Below are 20,369 nucleotides of genomic sequence, written 5' to 3'. Positions count from 1 at the left end.
AAACTTGAGGTTCTTCAGGTTTACCAAGGAGCTAATGAAGAGCTGTTTAGTAATTGACAAGGGAAAGAACTACCATTACTCTTCTGCAGCCTCAGTTTCTCCTCTTTGAGCTCACCTTGTTTCAGGATAATGTAGGGTTAGAAAAAAAAAACTCACTTCATTACAGCCTTTAAAGATATTTATTAATGTTTGTAGAACTTAATTTTCATCTTCACTCATTTGTATTCTGAAAGTTCAAAGCCAGTGCCAAGCTTTTTATTTGTATTTGTTTGAAGAAGATACTTCTTTTTAATTAAATTTTTATTTTTTATATTAATTAGTTTATTCACTTTCTATCCCAGCTGTAACCCACTCCCTTCTCCCCTCCCCTTCTTACCCACCACCCTCCCTCATCTTCTCGTATGCCTCTCTCCAAGTCCTTGGATAGGGGAGGCCCTCCTCCTCTTCTATCTGACCCTAGCTTATCCAGTCTCATCAGAACTGACTGCATTGTCCTCCTCTGTGGCCTAGCAAGGCTGCTCCCTCATCAGGGGGAGACGGTCAAAGAGCTAGCCACTGAGTTCATGTCAGAGACAGTCCCTGTTTCCCTTACTAGAGAAGCCACTTGGAGATTGAGTTGTCATGGGCAACATCTGAGCTAGGTTGTCTCCATGAATGGTCCTTGGTCAGAGTATCAGTCTCAGAAAAGACCCCTGAGCCCAGATATTCTGGTTCTGTTGCTCTCCATGCAGATCTCCTTTTCTCTCCAGTTCTTACTATCTCCCCCTTCTTTCATAAAATTCCCTGCACTCTGCCCAAAGTTTGTTTATGAGTCTCAGTTACTTCTTTTTTAAAGTATGCTTAACGACATGTCTGCTGTATTTTCTCCTGTTCCCAGGAGCACTGGTTAAGTATTGTCCTACTTCACACACAGTTTTCTCAGAGTGACAACTCCATACCCTCATGTCAAGAAGCCAATACTCCACTCACCTCATGGTGATTAGTGTAACACTTAAACCTTTTGTATTCAAGAGAAAGACTTTATTTAAATGTTTTCTTTGTGCAAAATTGTTTTATTGTGACAAAACACCATGAGATTTATCTTATGTATCTTTAACTATATTTGTAGTATTGCTTACATAGATACAATATTATATAGAAGGTCTCCAGAAATATGTTCATTTTGTTCAACTGATACTTACATCTGATGATTAATAAATTATCTCCCTCTCCTCCTCTTAATTCCACAAATCAATTATTGTTTACTCTTATTGATTTCAGTCTTTTATATACTTCATACAAATTTGACCATGTGGAAATCATCTTCTTTTGATTGTCTTGTTTCATTCCACATCATTACCCAAAGGGTTTCCCCCACCCCATGTTCTAGCATATTATAAAAGAAGATCTCAAAATTCACCCAAGTACTAAGGGCTAGGCATGTGTTACAGTGAATATATGAGCAGAAAAAGTATTAACAGAAGAAAAGCATTTATCCTGGACACCAATGGGGAGCTCAGCTCATCCTGTACCACACACAGTAGCATGCATTAGCATCTTGCAAAGATTCAGCCATAAAGCCAACTGTAGAGTTGAGGGAATGGAAAGATGGTGAGGCATAGACATAGGCACCTGGGAGAGAGTGGCAATAAAGCTGTAAACACTCTTAATATCCCTAGAGTCTTTGGTGTGGATTCCCTCCACAGAATTATCATTTAGGGATAGTGCATAGGCACAGCAGAGCTATATAAGCAGACTCCAGGTGTTACTTAAGCAGACCTCAGACTCTAAGAATTAAAGCTGGGGTTCTTAGTAAGGAATGTGGTCACAGTGAGTACCAGATATTTGGTTTGCCAGGAACTATGGCATGAACTTGTGATATGGAGAGCACAATCAAAGAGAGGAGATAGAGCAGAAGACAGTGGTGTGTCTTCCTTCCACTTCTACCTTGAAAGCATATACCTATGTTTTCTGACTCTAGTTCCCCTATGATGTTTCATGTAATCCTGAATGTCTCTTTATTTTTCTTAATGCTAATCTGTGATATTAATTAACCAACTGGCTTGCTCTGGACAGGATAGTAATTTTTTCTGGGTGAGTATTTTTTAACTCAACTCACTTCCAGGTACTGTTTCTTTTCTATAAGAGAACTCTCTGGTTTAGATTAGAGTAGAGGGATTTAAACCCTGGAGACATCTGGTGGACTCTATGGATAGAGGAGATGAGGGATAGCTTTATGTTACCATAGTCAGCACAATGATAATGCGTAGGTTGAGAAACAGTGGGAGCCTGCAAGTGGGAGACTGAGAACTATGAGACCAAGTATGTTTCAATAGTTTCCAGGTTAGACAGCCTTCACGTGCATGTGTGAGCATCCCTAGCATGGATGCTTTATCAGGAAGGCAGCCAGCCCTGATTGGCAAGTTCGTGATTTATTGATTTTTCTCAATCTGCTCCTTGCTTGATTGGAGTAGCCACGATTTAGTGGAACTTTCCTTTAGGAAGTAGTGCCATAGGGCATTTTCTAACCAGTGGTGCCATGGATTGCAAATTTATCTTTTTGGAAAATCTCTTTGGAAGATGTAATTGATCAGTAGGCTGTAAGACCTCTAAACCAAAGGCCGAATTCATCTCTGGCTATGCATGTTGGTCCTGGGGCGACATTATTCTGCTAACACCACTTAACTAGTCCTTTGTGAACAACCAAATCTCTTTGACAGTGATTAGCTCATGGCATCTCACAGAACCATCTCTTGTTGGGTGGGCTCCATTTGCTAGAAGGTACTTACCATCTGGCTACCTGCCTACAGTTCCTCAGGCTGCTTGAATTTGTTACTTATTAACATGTTCTTAGGAGACTTGGGCACAGCAAAAATTTTGTTACAATGTTTAAAAAAAAAATAGGTCCAGGAAAGGAGTTTGAAAAAAAAAATCATGATTTACTCATTTGGAAACTGTTCCATGGGGTGGGTTAGGATGAAAAACATCTGTGGTGTTAGGGGAGATTCTTCTAAACCAGCATGGGCATGGCTTGAAGTGGAGAATGTGAAGTCCCTTAGGATAAAATCTATTCTCTAAGAGTTCCAGGAAAACATAAGCTCCTTGGCTACAAAGAATATATTTCACTACATTTTTTCCACTTTACTATTTCAGAAATTCCTTTCTCCACCAATATTTCTTAAATAGTTATAGTGTAGAAAAAGAGTTAGCTGAGCTCTGAGTATATCTTACAGGCAAACTTTAAGAGAAATACAGTGAGTTATATCTTTGCAAAATGTCAAAGGACAGACAGTCAAAAGGTTTTGAGTGAGCCATTGTAAAACTTCAAAAGCCATTTTTGGAGCCAGTTAGTCAACGGAAAACAAATTCAAGTGTTCCATGTCCTTGTTTCCTTATCTGGACAGTAGAAACAATGACTAATTCATTGTAAAGGTGCTGTAGATAAACTGATGGTCAGCAATGGAAGTAAAGCACATGTCATAGTGTCTGTTGCAGAGAAGATACGCATTGAACAGAGGGTAATTAGTAGATAATGTACTAACAGGCCATTCTGTAAGACCGAAGAAATGATCCACAATGGTTGTACTTCTGGTTTTGAGACAAACTGAGCTGATAGAAACAAAAAGTGAAAAAATAAATAGCAAGTAAGAGATAGACACCGCAGACTGCTAGCACAACAGTGGAACTGGTGGAGAATCCAGCTTACACTGAGGTAGTTTGATTGAAAGAACAAGTATTAACACTGTCAAATTGATGGAGATCAGCTGAAAAAAATGAGGCATCCAAATGTAGTTTCTGCAGAGCTTTTTTTTCTTTCTTTTTTTTTTTCTCATAGCTGAGCTTCTTATCAGCACATTTTCTGAACGTAGGAGGAAGAGAACATGGAGAGTGAAAATGATTAAAATTAAATATATAATATCATTGAACAGTAAAAATCAATTAATTGCAAGTACAGTTATGTGATCTAAAGTATTCTAAAAGGTCGCAAAAATGAAAAAAAAAACATTCAAATATACAAGATCCCAAAGAACTTTTGGTAGAAGACATAGTTGTTATATATTAACGAAGCCCAGTGAAACTGATTAATGTTAACAAAACTACACAAAATACTACACATTACAGCTGAATTACCAAATGCCACATCTAGAGGGAAAATTTAAATGATGTTCAGGACCTCATGAGAAAAAAAATTTGAGGCCAGAAGCACCAGAAGAATATCTTTAAAGACTTGAAAGTGAAGAGCAAAAAAGCTGCTAATTCAGAATTTTACATTTAGGGAAAAATATTCTTCTAAAGTAAAGATGAGATAAGCATGTTTTCAGTTAAGGAAAGTTAAGAAGATGCATTTCTAGCCAACTTTGTAATACAAGAAATGTGAGGTAAATTCAGGTCGAAGGACCATGAAGCCAACTGGAAATCTGGGCAGTTCAAGAACAAAGGGGTGGCATGAGAAAGGGGGACTGGGTGGGCAAAGGAGAAGACCACCTTTGTGTCTTAATTTCTTTATGATACAAAGACTATTTAAAACAAAACTCATATCCTTAGCTTAGTTGACACTGTATGTAAATACAGTACCAGTGATACTAATTGTGAAATAAAAGAGCACGTGATTCAACAAACCAATGTATTTACAAAGGTTATAAACGTTTCATAATAAAGTTGGGAAAGATTGTATAGCTTCTCAGACTTCTGAATGTAGATCAAAGCACAAGAAAACAGATTCACAGCAGTGCTACACAACAGTCCTTTCTTAAAGGAAATATGTGCATCTGGCCAGTGAATATTCAACGGGAAAATGCACAAAATAGACTTGGAGTGGGGAGGGGTACAGGATTGGGTAAAATGCTGGGATGTACCATGTCTACATTATATTCATTATAATTTTTTGTGTTAGATAAAATATGACAACAATAAAAATGTAAGCATTAAAAGAAGGAAAACACACACACACACACACACACACACACACACACACACACTCCTCTGGCTAAGATAGCTTACACAATCTTCCCGTCAGCTTTGCCTCCTCCCCATCTTGATTGCTCCAGTCTTATCCTGTATCATGGAAAAATTGAATGGTCCAGAATTTCTACAGAAGAGCCTGTCTTCTGGGTCTCCTTGGTCTCTGTGACTCATGTAACAGCTTTCCTGTTGGAATCATACCTCCACCCTGTGGCCACCGTACAGCATGCCACATGGAGGAACTGAGGTCAGCATTCTCTCATGCAATAGGATTCATTCTGGGTTTTGGGACAAACAGAAAGAAAGTATGTAGGTATAAAAGAGACCGATTTGCAGTATCTGGTTGATTTTATATTCTTGTCTGAGAAAATGAGAGAACCACGTATCTATCCTGTAATAATAAAAGATACTTAGCATTTATCTACAGTCCACAATGATGAAGGCTAAAAGTCAAAGCCATTAAAATTAACCAAAGTCATCCAAGTTACCATGGCTGTCAGCCTTTTTTCACCCTTATTCTCACCTACATAACCCATTTTATGCTTTTATAAAAGCTTCCTCATCTATTATCTTACAAGGACCTGAAATTAGCTAGGGAGTAAGGGAGGTCAGACAACACACATCTTGTTCTTTATATGAGAAAACAAACAGTATAGAGCAAGGTAAGTTATCAGTTGTCTGTGCTGCCATCATCGCCTGAGTGGAGGCCTCCTGCTTATGCCAGAGGATTATGGGCATTGGAACAAGAATTTCTTAACCTGCTGAAGTGAGGAACTCACTAGCTATGAAAATATCATGAATGCTTTCACATTTCTTTATTAATTATAATAAGGCAGAGCTGGTTTTCAAAGAGAAATTTTATTGAATCTAACCTTATGTAGGCTGCAGAATGTGCAGCCAGTCGGCTCAGGCTTCCCCACACATTATAGCCCTTGCTATCTAGATTTTTCTGCTGATGGCCTTTGCTGAGGCACTCAAGCTACAAAGCCCTTTGCTTTACAGACACAAAGCCTGGGGATTGGAGACATAACACAGTGAGTCAGTGGCAGATCTTAAATGCCTAATACAGCTTCGTTTGTGTACCTTCATTCATCAAACAAAGACGACCTGTTCCAGAGGATAATTTTCACATTTAAGATAAAAAATGACTAATAAGATATTTTGCAGGGACTTAAAGAATCACTTGAAATGGCTGATCACAGCAGTTTAAATGCAACTAGTGCATTAAGACACTCATTACACATGCTGGAGAGGATGTGGAGAAAGGGGAACCCTCCTCCATTGCTGGTGAGAATGTAAACTTGTACAACTACTTTGGAAATCAATCTGATATTTTCTCAGAAAATTAGGAATAATGCTACCTCAAGATCCAGCTATACCACTCCTAGGTATATATCCAAAAGATGCTCAACTCTACAACAAGGACATTTGCTCATTTTCTCAACCATGTTCATAGCAGCACTATTTGTAATAGCCAGAAACTGGAAACAACCTAGATGTCCCTTAAAGGAGGAATGGATATAGAAATTGTGGTACATTCACACAATGGAATACTACTCAGCTATTACAAACAAGGAAATCTTGAAATTTGCAGGCAAATGCAAATTAGAAAAGATCATCTTGATCGAAGGAACCCAAAGCAGAAAGACACATATGTCATATACACTCATTATATTAGTCATATAATTCAGGATAAACATGCTAAAATCTATACTCCTAAAAAGGCTAAACATCAAGGAAGATCCTAGGGAAGATGCTCAATCCTCATTCAGAAGGACAAATGAGATAGACATTGGAAGCAGGAGAAGACAGGAAACAGGACAGGAGCCCTACCACAGAGGCCTCGGAAAGATTCTACTGATTGAGGTATCAAGGCAGAGGCTTAGACTCATAGCCAAACTTTGTGTAGAGGGTATGAAGAAAAGGGGAGATAGACCTGGAAAAGACAGGAGCTCTAAAAGGAGACCAACAGAGCCCCCAAAAGGGAGCCCTGGGGGTCCTGCACAGACTGATACCCCAACCAAGAACCATGCATGGAGAAGATGAAATTCTGGCTCAGATGTAGCCCATAGAATCAGTCTCTAAGTGGGGTTCCTAGTAAGGAAATCAGGGGCTTTCTCTGGCATGAACTCAGTGACAGGCTCTCTGATCACCCCTGGTGCAGCCTTGCTAGGCCACAGAGGAAGACCATGCAACCGGTCCTGAGGGGACCTGATAGGCTAGGTCAAACAGAAGGGGAGGAGGTACTCCCTATCAGTGGACTAGGGGAGGGACATAGGAGAACAAGAGGGAGGGAGGCTGAGATTAGGAGGAGATGAGGGAGGGGGCCACAGCCTTGATACAAATTGAGTAAATTGTAATAAATAATAAAAAAGGCTCTCATTACTAAGATTCTACTTAAAATTTAAGAACTATAGGCAATGGGATCCCCTGAAAACCTCAAAAATGCTATATTCTGGGTTTTGTTTATATTTGTTTGACTTAGGGTGTGATAAGGAATTTTGTAGGTTGACCAAGTGATTTGGTGCTCAGTCAGGATTGAGAGCAGACTAGATATTCAACTCCATGAGGACAAAATCAGTTTGTTCTATGGAATGCAATGGAGAGTTGGTAAACATCTAAAATCATAGAGAATTTAATGTATTCTACAAATCTTTTTAGGGCCAGAAAGTTGTTGAAAATATCCTATTTAAATTTATTAACAAACAGTCTGATTCAAAGAAAAAAGAAATTGTTATTTATACTGGAGCAAAAAGAAAAGATGAAGTTTCGTCAAAATAATTATTTCAGTATTAATTAAAAATAAGGTAAACTATTTTTTTCCCAGAAATGTGTTTAGATCAATAGATTATTCTTCTATGTAAGTCAAAATTCAATCAGTAATTCCCAATAGAATTAACCTAGGATTAGAGAAAATGTAATTAAATGAACCATACCATCTGAGACCCACAAAAGACATTTGACATCTGACTGGGGTGCTTCAGCATGTACTCTACAGACATAGGAGGCATTGGCGAGTTTGCTGTACCCCATTGCTTTTCTTTCAAGACTTAAAAAATATCCAATTCTTTTTGATAAGTGGCATTAATTTACTGAAAAAAAAAAGGGTGTTTTAAAGGTTGGATTTATTGAAAAACAATGAGATAATTATGACGCTTTCTAAAAATAAATGGGTGAGGCTTCCTTTGTAATATACAGGCATATAAAAGAGCTATTTAAATATGTCCCAGGGTTTATTTTGACTGCTTTGTGCAAGATGGGGCGGTCCAGACAGAAACATTAAGAAAGAGACCTCTAAAACAGCCCACCCACACACTGGTGAAAATCAGGCCTCTGGTAATTGGAAGCAGCTGGCTCTGCTGTCCTCGCTTCTCTTAAGGACACCCACACTGGTTTAGCTGGAGTTATGACTGGATCTCAGTGGATAAGGCCATGCAACATACTTTTCTGACAGAAGTTCTTTCTGTGGGCACTGGTCACTTCAGACACTCTCTTTTTTTGGTTGTAGTGATGAGTTTGAAGGACTTCATCAAGCCTTTTCAGAGATAAAGGTCAACTGCAGACAATCCTTCCTTTTACTGTTTGTCTATCAGAAAAGACCCTGTTTGACAGTAGCTCTGTGAAGGAACTAAGGTACCAAGAAGAATATACAGATCACTGTATCTTCTCTCTTTCATTCCTGACTCTTTAAGGAATAGTCTCAGGTTACCTAGGAATGTATTTCTCTTCATGAATCTCAGTTTCTTGTTTTCATAGAAATGGCTTAAACAGGAAACTACAGTTAAGGCATCTATGCTACGAAAACTGTCATTTAGCTCCTGATACTTCTTTTTCTCTCTATGGATGTGCAAGGTGAGGTTTTGTTTACTTAATCTATTTTTAAATGTTGGCTACTGCTTCTGTATTTTAGTTTCCCTCTTGTTTAATGAAGAGAGAGAGAGAGAGAATTTAATAGTTGATCCAGGTCTGAAGTTCTGAAAATTAACAATGTAACAAAATCTCCCAACCTGAAATAGAGATGATTATTTGTTGTTAGCTACAAGGGGAAGAACTTGGACCTACAGTGGTTTCACAAGGTCAAAATGTTTAAAACACCATGTTCTTGTTTCCAATCTAGCCCTTCTACTGAGCCCTTCTATCTTTGCCTCTGCCTGTGCCCCTAGTGCCTCATCCTGGATCTGCTGAGTTCCGAAGGCCCTCTACATGTTTTCTAGAATAAGTTGTTCTCTATCTAACTACAACAGTCTTATTTTTCTAGTTCTCACTTGCAGTATTGCCATCATCAGGAAGTGTTTGATGACACACTTTCTTCTATGAGGAGCTTTATGACCTGATTCTTCACTGTCTACCCATGGCTACTCAGCTCTTAAAAATGCATCTACTCTGAGCTGTGACTTAAGTATGAAATGTACAGAGCCAAAAACAAAAACAGAAATAAAGTATGATAGTTTATTTGTTAAAAACATGCTACAATTATCTGATGGAGGCATACAGTATGTGATGGAAAATGTTGTCAAAATTAGTTTCTGTTTAATTTTTTCCATCTTACTTTTTAAATTTTTATTTTCTTTTTTATTTATTTATTACAATTTATTCACTTAGTATCCCTGCTGTAGCATCCTTTCTTGTCCCCTCCCAATCTTGCCCTCCCTCCCTCTTCTCCTCCAATGATTCTCCCCCAGTCCACTGATAGGGAAGGTCCTCTCTCCTTTCATCTGACCCTAGCCTATCAGGGCTCATCAGGACTGGCTGCATTGTCTTCCTCTGTGGCCTGGTAAAGCAGTCCTCCTACCTCAGGAGGGAGGTGGTCAAAGAGCCAGCCACTGAGTTCATGTCAGAGACAGTCACTGTTCTCCTTACTAGGGAAGCCACTTGGATACTGAGCTACCATGGGCTACATCGGTGCAGGGATTTTAGGTTATCTCCATGCATGGTCCTTGGTTGGAGTATCAGTCTCAGAAAAGACCCTTGGGTCCAGATTTTTTGGTTCTGTTGGTCTCCTTTTGGAGCTCCTGTCCCTTCCAGGTCCTTCTACCTCTCCTTCTTTCACAAGATTCCCTGCACTCTGCCAAAAGACTGGCTATTGAGTTTCAGCATCTGCTTCGATTAACTTTTCAAAACGTGTCTTTCTGAAAATTCACCTTTCTCTAGATTTCAGTGAATTCTATGTTGGTGAGTCCTCATGGTGTACTATTTGGGTAAGCCTATTAGCTGGCCATAGATCTTTACCAAGGGTTGAAGATTACCATACAGGGTAGGCTGCCTCAGAGCTGATCCACAGACTCTTGGGAGACAGAGAGGCTTTTAATGAACTGTTTCTTTCTATTTTAGAGGAGAAACTTGGTCCCAAGAAAGAAGAACTTTGTCTAAGTTGCACTGTTGTGCACTAACAAAATCTGTGCTACAGCACATGCAGCTTGGCTTTTTGTCTAAAGATCTGTGGCTCAATGTTCTTTGAGCATTCAGAGATAAGAAGGGCATCTTATACACTTGAACCGATGATCTTCACAATATTTCATATTTGGCTAGAGAAAGAACTGCCAATTCTTTTCTTTAAGATTATCATACATTTCTAGATATTCTGTTTGGGTGATTAAAGAAATCTCCCAGGCTAGCTCATGCACAGGAGATTCAATATCATCTTATAAGTAAGGTGCTGACCAGTGATGGTAACAGAAAGTAAGTCATCTAGGTCTTCAGAGAAACAATGCCATTTTCATCGTTTATGGAAAGGAGCTATAATTTCCCTTTTGTTTTTAATTGGTTTGGTGATGGCCTTGACTTTATTGAAACCTGAAACTGGATATCACTTTGTGGCTATTCAATCCTTCATCAGGCTCCTAATCTGACTTTGCTAGGCCCTTCACTAATTACAAATGTTTTCTTTCATTTAAATTCTTGGAAAATATGTTTCTCATAGCCTGTCGTTTCAAGACAGGTGACACTGGTTGCAATGATCAATGATTAGTTTATGGTTTACTTTTCAGTACAGCAGGAGTGGTTTAATCAGCCGTAGTTCAGAGAGGTAGGTGAGGCATTGAAGGCTGTGGGCATGGATGTTTGAAGAGTAACTAATGTGATAAAGGTTTGTGAAGGGAAATGGGGGTGAAAGAGGGATGGAAGGTGGGAGGGGTTGTGGGAGGGGGCTACAGCTGGGATGTAAAGTGAATAAACTGTAATAAATAAAAATAAACAGAATTCTGAGGGACCTGGGGTTGTGATAGTGTTTGCCTTCAACCCCAGCCAGGTATGCGTGCAGAGGCAGGTGGAGTTCTGTGAGATCAAGGCCAGCCTGGTCTCCATGCAATTTCTAGGTCATCCAGGACTACACAGAGAAACCCTGTCTCAACCATAAATAACTAGTTAAACTGAAAAAAAAAAAGTTAATCTGCCAAGGAGACAATGATTGCAGATTTTTCTGTGCTTTGTACATAGTATTTGTGCCGATCCTTCATGATCCTTCATTTACTACTTAGAATATGGGCTGTCAGTCTTTGAGGAAGTCTGAGGATCACAAATACACTGATACCTACATATCTTCAAGGTGCCAGTCAGGCTTGACCCTAAATGAATGTAGTTGACACTAAAGGATACTTTCTACATATTTTCTGTTTGGGGACAAAGGGAGGTTTGAATGTATGCCTTTCATGTGATAGATGATGTTACTTTAAGCTTAGCATCTGTTTATCATTGCCACTTTGTGTGAATCTTCCCTCGGGTAGCTTAGTTCATGCCAAAGAAAAGTTGAAAGTGAAATTTCTTTCTTTCCACACATTCATATGGAACATTTATTCACAGTCAGAACCAACAGTGTTCACAATGTTGTTTCCTGTGTGTGTTGACATATTTTATTCATATTAATGACTAACATTTAAAAATACTAGCGTGAGAAAGGCTGTCGTAAGAACTGAGTGGAGCATGAGTAATATAAGTTATTCTTTGCACTCATTGGACATAACTATCTTATTGCTCAAACGTGATTGAATTATTATGAGACATGATAATCCAAGATTATCATGAAACCTTATGACCATGAGACCCCAAGGGTAACATTTATATTAAGTTACACTGAAAATGCAGTGAAATGTTCAATAGAAACCTGAGCCTACTGTCCGGTACTACAAAAATCATATGGCTTGGAAGGCGTGAAACTGCTACCACAATGCTACTGCTACTTCTCCGACTACTTAGGTTTATGAAATCTGTAAGGAATTTAACCACATTTTGTACCAAGCTTTGCACAACTCACAGGTTAATCCTACTTCCCAAACTGTGTTTCTGCGGTTCTTTATGTCTGTGGAGGCAAAGAATGAGACTTAACTTTGAGCTCCCATAAACATTCTACTCGTCTAGAAAATGCCTTCATTGTTTATTTGCTAACCCACACTATAGTATTTGATTTTGTCATTTGAAAATGGAATGATGTAGAGTATGATGTTTTTATAGTGCCCACTGTATAATTTTCACCTGAGAAGAACCGATTTTTCCAAAGTTAGGTCTTGCTCCAAATGCAGAAATATGAGATAGAGAATTATGTTTCAACAATTCTCGCAATATTTCCTTTTTCCATTCTCTATGATTTTCACAGACAAGGCATAATTCCTGTGATTTGATTTGAAAGGGGAGACCAGCTTTGCACTGAGTGATGAGATCTGAGCGGGGAATAAAATATTCTTGAATTAATTTGCATAATAGAATTCGATTGGTTACAAAGCTGTGTTTGTTGAAGCAGAGACCAGAGTCCCTCAGCTCACCCACAAGGGAACATTGCAGATACAAAAATAGGATTTCGAGCTCTGGTGGGAGCCTTGATAATATTCTTAGTGTAATGATAACCTGTCTTTAGTTGTAAATTAGCTAGCTAGAAATAAAAAGAATGGGTCAGCGGGTCTGATCCTTCCAGCTCTGTGGGGAGAAGAAAGCTGAAAACCAAATCCACTTGCTTTTTGCTAAGCGTTTTTGTCTTTCATTTTCTACCCAATAACAATTTCCAGCAGGCATCCAAATATACTTAAACACCCATATATGTCATTTTCTTTCACAGAGACAAAAGCAGGCACAGCAAATACTTTTATGCTCAAGGCGCAGTCACTTATGACGGACTGTCTGCTCTCCAGATAGAGGGGTGAGCCTTCCACTTAGAGCTGGTGATTTTGCAAATCCATTTTCCTGTCATGTTATTACTCCTGTGACTTCCAACAACATTTATTTTTCCCTCGAAGCAATGTTCTCCCATCATAAAATAAAGTCTTCTTACGTGTGTTAGTGGAACCCCAATGCTGAGGCATCCTGGAAAGCTGCTGGCAAGTGCTTTAATGGAAAGATTGCTCAAGAACTGCCTTGGGTTTTTTATTAATACTAATGAGAACATTGATATATTTCCCTAATTATTACCCACGTTAAGGTCTCCTTAGGAGGGCAGCCTAATTTCTGTGTGAGATCGGTGCTAAATTTCTACTCTATTCATCAATCCATTCTTGAGATGCTCCAGGTCTCTCTCTCTGTCGCTCTCTCTCTCTCTTTTTTTACAAAAAAATCTCAGAATTAGATAAATAAACCTGGCTGAATACTTCATTTAAAACCTATCTTTAGATGTTCTGAAATAGAAGTTTAAGGAAAGGAAAATACAAATGAGTTACAGCACATTGTTATGTTTGATGGTGATGATTTATCACGTGGGGTCCATCTTCACTTTGACGTCTTCTATGAAATGCTTCTCTTTTACTTCTGGCTTGACTTTTTTTTTTTAAATAATTGCCTATGTTCTCACTTCCAGTGGCTCAATCTTAAATTAATATCAAGATGAAGAAATTGTGCAGATTCAGACGCATCTTTCTTTGCTTAGTATTTGTCTTTCTCTTAGAGATGCAGGGTCAGGTGGAATTGCAGGAGGTGGAATCCAGGCCTGGCAACCATCATGCCACAGGGTTCAATCCTATCTTTTCCCCTGGCTGTCTCTGAAACCCTGGTAAAGTTACTTCCTCACTGTGTGGTTTATCCCACTTGCATATATAATGGACAATGACAGTACCATTGCCATTTGTATGGTTCTTGTGACTAGTTAACTCAGGAAATGCCTTCCTAAAAGAGATTTGGCAGATAACACTAAAAGCGTTAGTTATTTTTTTTTTATCATAGTCTTGTACCTAGTCATATACCTAATTTCGACCACTGTGAACCTAATCCTATACTCTGATATGTTCTAGATTTTTTTAAATTTCTTTATCACTTTAAAAAAGGAAAGAAAAGGTATAGTTCACTTGTTTAAAATAGACATTAGAGTTAGATGGTTTGGGCTCAAATCTCAGACTGGATAGCACCAAACCTTTCTACTAGCACAAGTTGTATTCAATTTGTCTGGACCTCAATGTTAATATCCTTTGAAACAACATAGTTACAGTTTGCATTAATAGGATTGGCATATTAATTGACTTAATATTTGTGAAAGTTTTAAAATGATGGCTAATAAAAACTAATTTTCTCAATAGATTTTTATTCCAAAGTGAGCAAATAACTTAAAATTCAACTAATATAAATTAAAGATTAATTATTAAGATGAATAACATTGTATTTGGTCACATAAGCATTTAAAATCATGAGACTAATCAGTTGCTTTAAAAGGAAGGTTGGTTTTGCTTTTATTTCAAAAAAAAAACAAAAACAATTTATAATGCTATCTTCTTATAAAAAGAGTAAGGTTGGTTGTTTATTGGTTACATTGAAACTCTTACTCATTAGTATGAAACTAGACTTTTTTTATAAAGTGGAAAAGTTGTCATGTAGTTTCAGCACTTTAGTGTCAGAAATAATTGTGCTTTAGAGCAAAATGGCAGCTAGAAAAAAAAAAGAGGTGCAGAAATATCAACTTTAATTAAACCCTTTCTTTCCAATACACTTCACAGTTTATATGCAGGAATAATTTATCACCTTGTGAATGAACACTTAATACTTGGCATGATACAAAATGGGAAGGGACCTTACACCATATGTTCTTTCCTTTCTCTTCTAGAATTTTCACTGAGGCAGAATTAAGGCTGTAGCTCAAGTGTGCACTTAAACTCATACATGAATCTGTTATGGATGGTCTGTTTGACCTCAGGTTCTAGACATGAGTAGTAAATATAATCTCAACTGCTATTATCCAGTCTATCAAAGTCACAGATTCTGAATCAGAAGAAATAACCTCCACAGTCTTTCATCAAAGCCCTACCACTTACAAGAGCAGGGATACCAGTGATACAAAATTTTAACCAAGATTTTCCTTTTACCAATCAAGAGGCAGAGGGGAACTGAAGATATTCAAGGACAATTCAGTGGTGGAGCCTTGTTTCCTCATTTAAGCCAGTCTTTACTATTTGCTTCCTATGGCTTCACTTTAAGATCTCCTCTGGCTGGAAGTCCTCTCTGTGCTTTTCCATGTAGTGCCCCAGACATGATGCAAGCAGCACTTGGTGGATCATTAAATTAAAATGATGAGTGTTTGTGCTGCAGAGATGGCTCAGTAGTCAGGGACATTTGCTGATTTTGCAGAGGACCTAAGTTGGATTCTCAACACTCATGCCCAGCAGCTCGCAACTACCTCGAGCTCCAACCTCAGGGGACCTGATAGCTTCTGGCCTTGTGAGCATCTGAACTCATGTACACCATTCCAAGACACACATACACACACACACACAGAATATGTGAGTTAAAAATACATAATATATTTAAATGACGAACGTTGATGAGGAATGAAGTTGGTGTGTGTGTGTGTGTGTGTGTGTGACAGCACTGTCTTTTAAACCCCATTTCTTCATACTGCATTATATGCATTCCAGTGTGTCTATAGACAAGAAATGCTAAAGGCTTCAGTTCCCTACTCCTTCAGAAAATACTGGAATAACACTACCATGAGTTTTATTTGGATGATAGCAGACACCTTTAACTTATATCTGTAGCCTCTCCAGACATTATCTTGGCATAAGACAAAGACCAAAGACTTGAAAAGGCCATGTCAAACTACCAAAGGAAAAGAGATTTCTTCTGTGAATAAGATTTCTACCAGTTCTCTTATGCCCTAGACTAAAGTCAAATGGCTACAGTGTTCCTGATAACTCTTGTATCTTCCTCTCAGAGCACCTCACTACACTCTTTTTGTCATCTCTAATTTCAAGGCACATAGACACAGTCTGGTAAACAACACTGACAGGCTTGCATTTTGTTCCCCTGAAAAAAGAGGAAGAATTCTAGGTCCTTCTTCTGTTTTTTTTTTTTTTTTTTTTTTTTTTTTTTTTTTTTTTTTTTTTTTTTAATGCATGTGTTTCTGAGATCTGGCCTACATCTGGGTTCCATCAAGAAGGAGAATATACTTCTTTACAAGGAAACATGAGTCTTAACAGAGGGGAATAAGCAAAGAATGTTATGTAAAGGAAACTTTTTTTCTGGTGCCAGAGTATTGAAACTCAAAAATAAGTCTGGGAACTTGAGGGACTGCAATCATATATGTACAAAAAACTTGAAAAGGTATAGTATGTCAGTAGCTCCTTCTTACTGCTTATGAATGGTAGCATGGTGGTTGGGTTTGAGGAAGCACTATTCAGCCATTTATATGTATACTGTTCAGTATTTCTTGAAACAAAAAAACAAACAAACAAACAAACAAAAACCAACCACTGTCCAGAGAGATGGTATGCAGAGCTGATGAGGGAGACTTCAGACCAGAAAATAATAAATTGATGCTGCAGCTTTAATTGACTTCTATAGCTTCAATAGATCCATCAGTGAGTCAATGAGAATTTGACCTGCTAATTGACACTGTAGTTTTAATTGACTGCTATAACTTTAATTAATTGATTCACAAAGCTCAATGAAGACTTGACCTTTTAAATGTTTCCTTTGTAACTACAGTGCCTTGCTATGTAGGTCTGGCCTGGAATTCACTGCAAAGGGGCGGTTAGATCAAACTAGCCTCAAGCTTCTTAAACTTGGCGTTATCTTTCTGTGTCTATCTATTTAGTGCTCAATTGTAGACCTATATCTCCCAAAGCATACATTGACCATTTATTTCCGAATTGATAATTTTTGTTACCATCATCATTTCTTGAGGGCTGCTTCTTCCATCACAGAGTCTGTGATATAAATTCCTCATATTTTCTATTTGTGCTAAAGTATTGGGTTATGATGTAGTTAGCATGTGCTGTCCTGTGGTGTTGGAGGATTCTGATGGTGTACTCATGGTATCCTACTCTCCCATTCTTAACTAAGTAGCTTTCACTTCAATATTCAAGTTAACCAAATATCTTCTAAGAAAATCTTCTTAAATGAGTCAGCCTCTAGAATCTTTACTGTGGATGCCTTGTTACTGACCTAGACTTCCTTAAAATCTCTAGTTTCTCTAAGACATGAATATAACCAAGCACAATTATGGTTAATTAATTTTAGAAGGTTTTTGTATGCCAGAAACTGTGGTAGGGGTCTTGTATTTATTTTTCACTTGATATCTGCAGCAGCCTTTCAATAAAAAATTATTCTTAACTGCATTTCCTAAATGAGCAACTTGGCTTTAGAGAAAACAGTCGGCTTTACCAAAGCTGAAGAGGGATAAACTGACATCCAAACCAACATGTTTGCTAAATGGAAACGAAATAATGTGAGGACAAAGGCTACAGCTAACCGAACCTCTCTCTGCTTGCAGAAGCTGACTGGGGAAACGGGCAGCCCTGACGTGATGTCCTCGCTGAGTGAAGATATTTCATTCCAGAGGAGGTCGACTTGACACATCTGGGAGGCCGCCATCCAAAAGACTGCCACTCTGTTGGTGTAGGGAGTGACAGCTACATTCTCCTGTGCCTACCACATAACCAAAAATGAAGGAGAACTACTGTTTACAAGCTGCCCTGGTGTGCCTGAGCATGCTGTACCACAGCCAGGCATTTGCCCTGGAGCGACGAGGCCACCTGCGGCCCTCTTTCCACGGACATCACGAGAAGGGCAAGGAGGGGCAGGTGCTGCAGCGCTCCAAGAGAGGCTGGGTCTGGAACCAGTTCTTTGTGATAGAAGAGTACACTGGGCCAGACCCTGTGCTTGTGGGCAGGGTAAGGATGTTAGTTAACATTCAATATTGATTTAATATGTCTCCATTATCAGTGCAGCGGGACATCACCAAGACCAAAAACAAGAAAAAGACAGGCAAACCGATAAACAGAAAAAAAGGAAGACACAGTGAAACCCACCCAAAGCAATCAAACAAAAACCAAGTTAGAAAGCATAAATAATAATCAGCTATCATTAAAAAGATAACCATATTGTACATATATCCTTCCAGGCTTTCTCCCCTCATTCATAGACTGAACCACACTGAGAATGCTTTTAATGTTCACTTCTTATACCGTAAGAACTCCATTTGTAATAATTGCTTTGTAGTCTATTGAAAGAAATACTGTCTCAATTTATTGAACCATTTTTCAGTTGCAGAACTTTCACTGATTATATCTTAACCACAACTTGCCTGTCCCCACTCTTATGTTCTCATATCTCCTATTCCTTTTCATCATGGTTTTCTTTTCTGTTTTACTCATCCCTGTCTCTTTAACCAGATTTTATTTTACTTTGTATGAGGGATTAGATTACCCTTGAATCCTCAGGTTTTGGTATTAACTCCACATACAAGAAAATGAATGAATACGTGTCATTAGGATTGCAGTGATTTTATCATTATTGATTACAGGATGTGGCCTTACTATATTTCCACTGCTCCTATGGTTTTGCATTTGTTTTTTATTTAAATTGCATTTGCATTTATTTTTTGACCATCAAAAATACAAATGTAAAGAGACCAAAAACTCATTTGGCAAACTGACATCCTAGTAATTATTTAATAAAGCATGTGGCTGTCTTTTAGATAGTACTGACATTAGTTATTAAGGGATAGGTATGGTAATATACACAAATTGAAGCTATACTATATGGAAATGTTACAAAGACAATAAATCAGGTTAAAACAATACCTTACCCCAAACAATATTTAAGAAATGAAGGCAGACATATATTAATCTAAGGAAGAAAAAAAACAGCTATAATGAGGAGGGTAATGAAATTCAGTTTGATCATTATGAATTTATGTCCTTAACACTTGTGAAAACTAGAGGCAAGTATCTATTAACGTCTGACGTTAAAGTGAACCAGAAATAATTCAGCGTGGAAGGAGAAACATAAAAATAGATGTTAGAGATACTCACTTTTAAACACCAATGATGTCAACAAAGTTACCTTAGTTGTTCCTTGATAGGGAAACAGAAAGGAAAAGGAAAAGACAGCCCAGAAAAGCAGGGCAATGTAGCTTGAGCAATGTGCAGAGCTGGGCATGAACTGCTCTGAGAAAATGTCTTTTCTGCATTGTCACTGTCTCAGCAAAGGACAGTGTGTGTTGAGACTTGGAAGTGGCAGGGGACACTGGGCTTAGTGAGCCAGATGAGTCTGTGTCTCTCTGGATCCAGCAAATGTCATGTATGCTAGGGAGAAGCAGAGGAATAAAGAAGAGAAGGGGAAACCTGGCATTATCCCATGTATAATCTTGAAAAGTTAGGCTCCTCAAAGGAGTCTTAGTTGAGTAGAGTGTGTTTGTGCCTGTATGTGTGCGTTCATGTGTGCCTGTGTGTGAGTACACACACATGCACACCCCAATGTGTGTGTGAGCATACAAACACACACACTCGATTAGATCTGGCAATTTCTTCTTTTTGAAATAATGCTTAAGTAAGAGGAATAGCTGGCTAGTTTTCTGGCAAGCTTAGAATGGTAACATTCAGGGTTGAATGCTTTAAAATTCCCTGAAAAGGTAGAATTTGGCAAAGCAAAAAGACTTAACAGTTTTCATGTAGAAAATCCAGTTTGCGTCCTGTTGTGCTGTGCCCAGACAGAAGCCATCAGTCTTTGGAGTCAGGGACTGGCTGTGCGTGCCTCAGCAACTGGACCCTGGATAGCACTTGCTCTGTTCCCAAAACGCTTTTGTGTGGAACCTAATGAATAGTATTGTCAGTACAATAGATCATATTTTTGACAGGGGAAAACTTGGGGAGACATATCCAACTTTTAAATATTGACGGGAGTAGAAACAAAGTAGAAATGTGACAAGCAGAACTCTGGCTAAAATTATTTGTTAGTTGGATTATAATACACATCTCTACATTCTCTTATGTAAGCCATGAATTCCCTTAGAAACTTTTAGTGCCTTGACATTCATGTTTACTTTTTCATTCCTATTTCACAGGACTGAACCTTGAACATTTGACACCCATGAAGCATGGGGAAAATATAGACACAACAATCCTAGACAGGATAGAATAGGGGAACACAGGACAAGAAGAAAATGGCACGAAGATAGGGCCAATTTTATTTGTTCACTGAATTCCATCAAGTGACTTCATATTCCCCCCACACACACACACACA

At 38.4% G+C, this 20,369-nt stretch overlaps 1 protein-coding gene across 3 annotated transcripts in view; it reads left to right on the top strand.

The window, feature by feature from the left end:
• Positions 1-20,369, top strand: part of Cdh11 (cadherin 11) — a 160,981-nt gene that overhangs the window by 93,347 nt on the left and 47,265 nt on the right. For all 3 annotated transcript variants that reach the window (XM_055621406.1, XM_055621407.1, XM_055621408.1), the window contains one exon: positions 17,615-18,014. In XM_055621406.1, coding sequence (XP_055477381.1) covers positions 17,787-18,014 — 228 coding nt within the window. In that variant the 5' untranslated portion in view covers positions 17,615-17,786. The remainder of the gene's footprint in view (positions 1-17,614; positions 18,015-20,369) is intronic.

This window comes from Psammomys obesus, unplaced genomic scaffold (genome assembly GCF_907164565.1).
Source record: "Psammomys obesus unplaced genomic scaffold, mPsaObe1.curated_primary_1811, whole genome shotgun sequence".
Lineage (NCBI taxonomy): Eukaryota > Metazoa > Chordata > Mammalia > Rodentia > Muridae > Psammomys > Psammomys obesus.
This window is presented reverse-complemented; position numbering and strand designations above follow the sequence as displayed.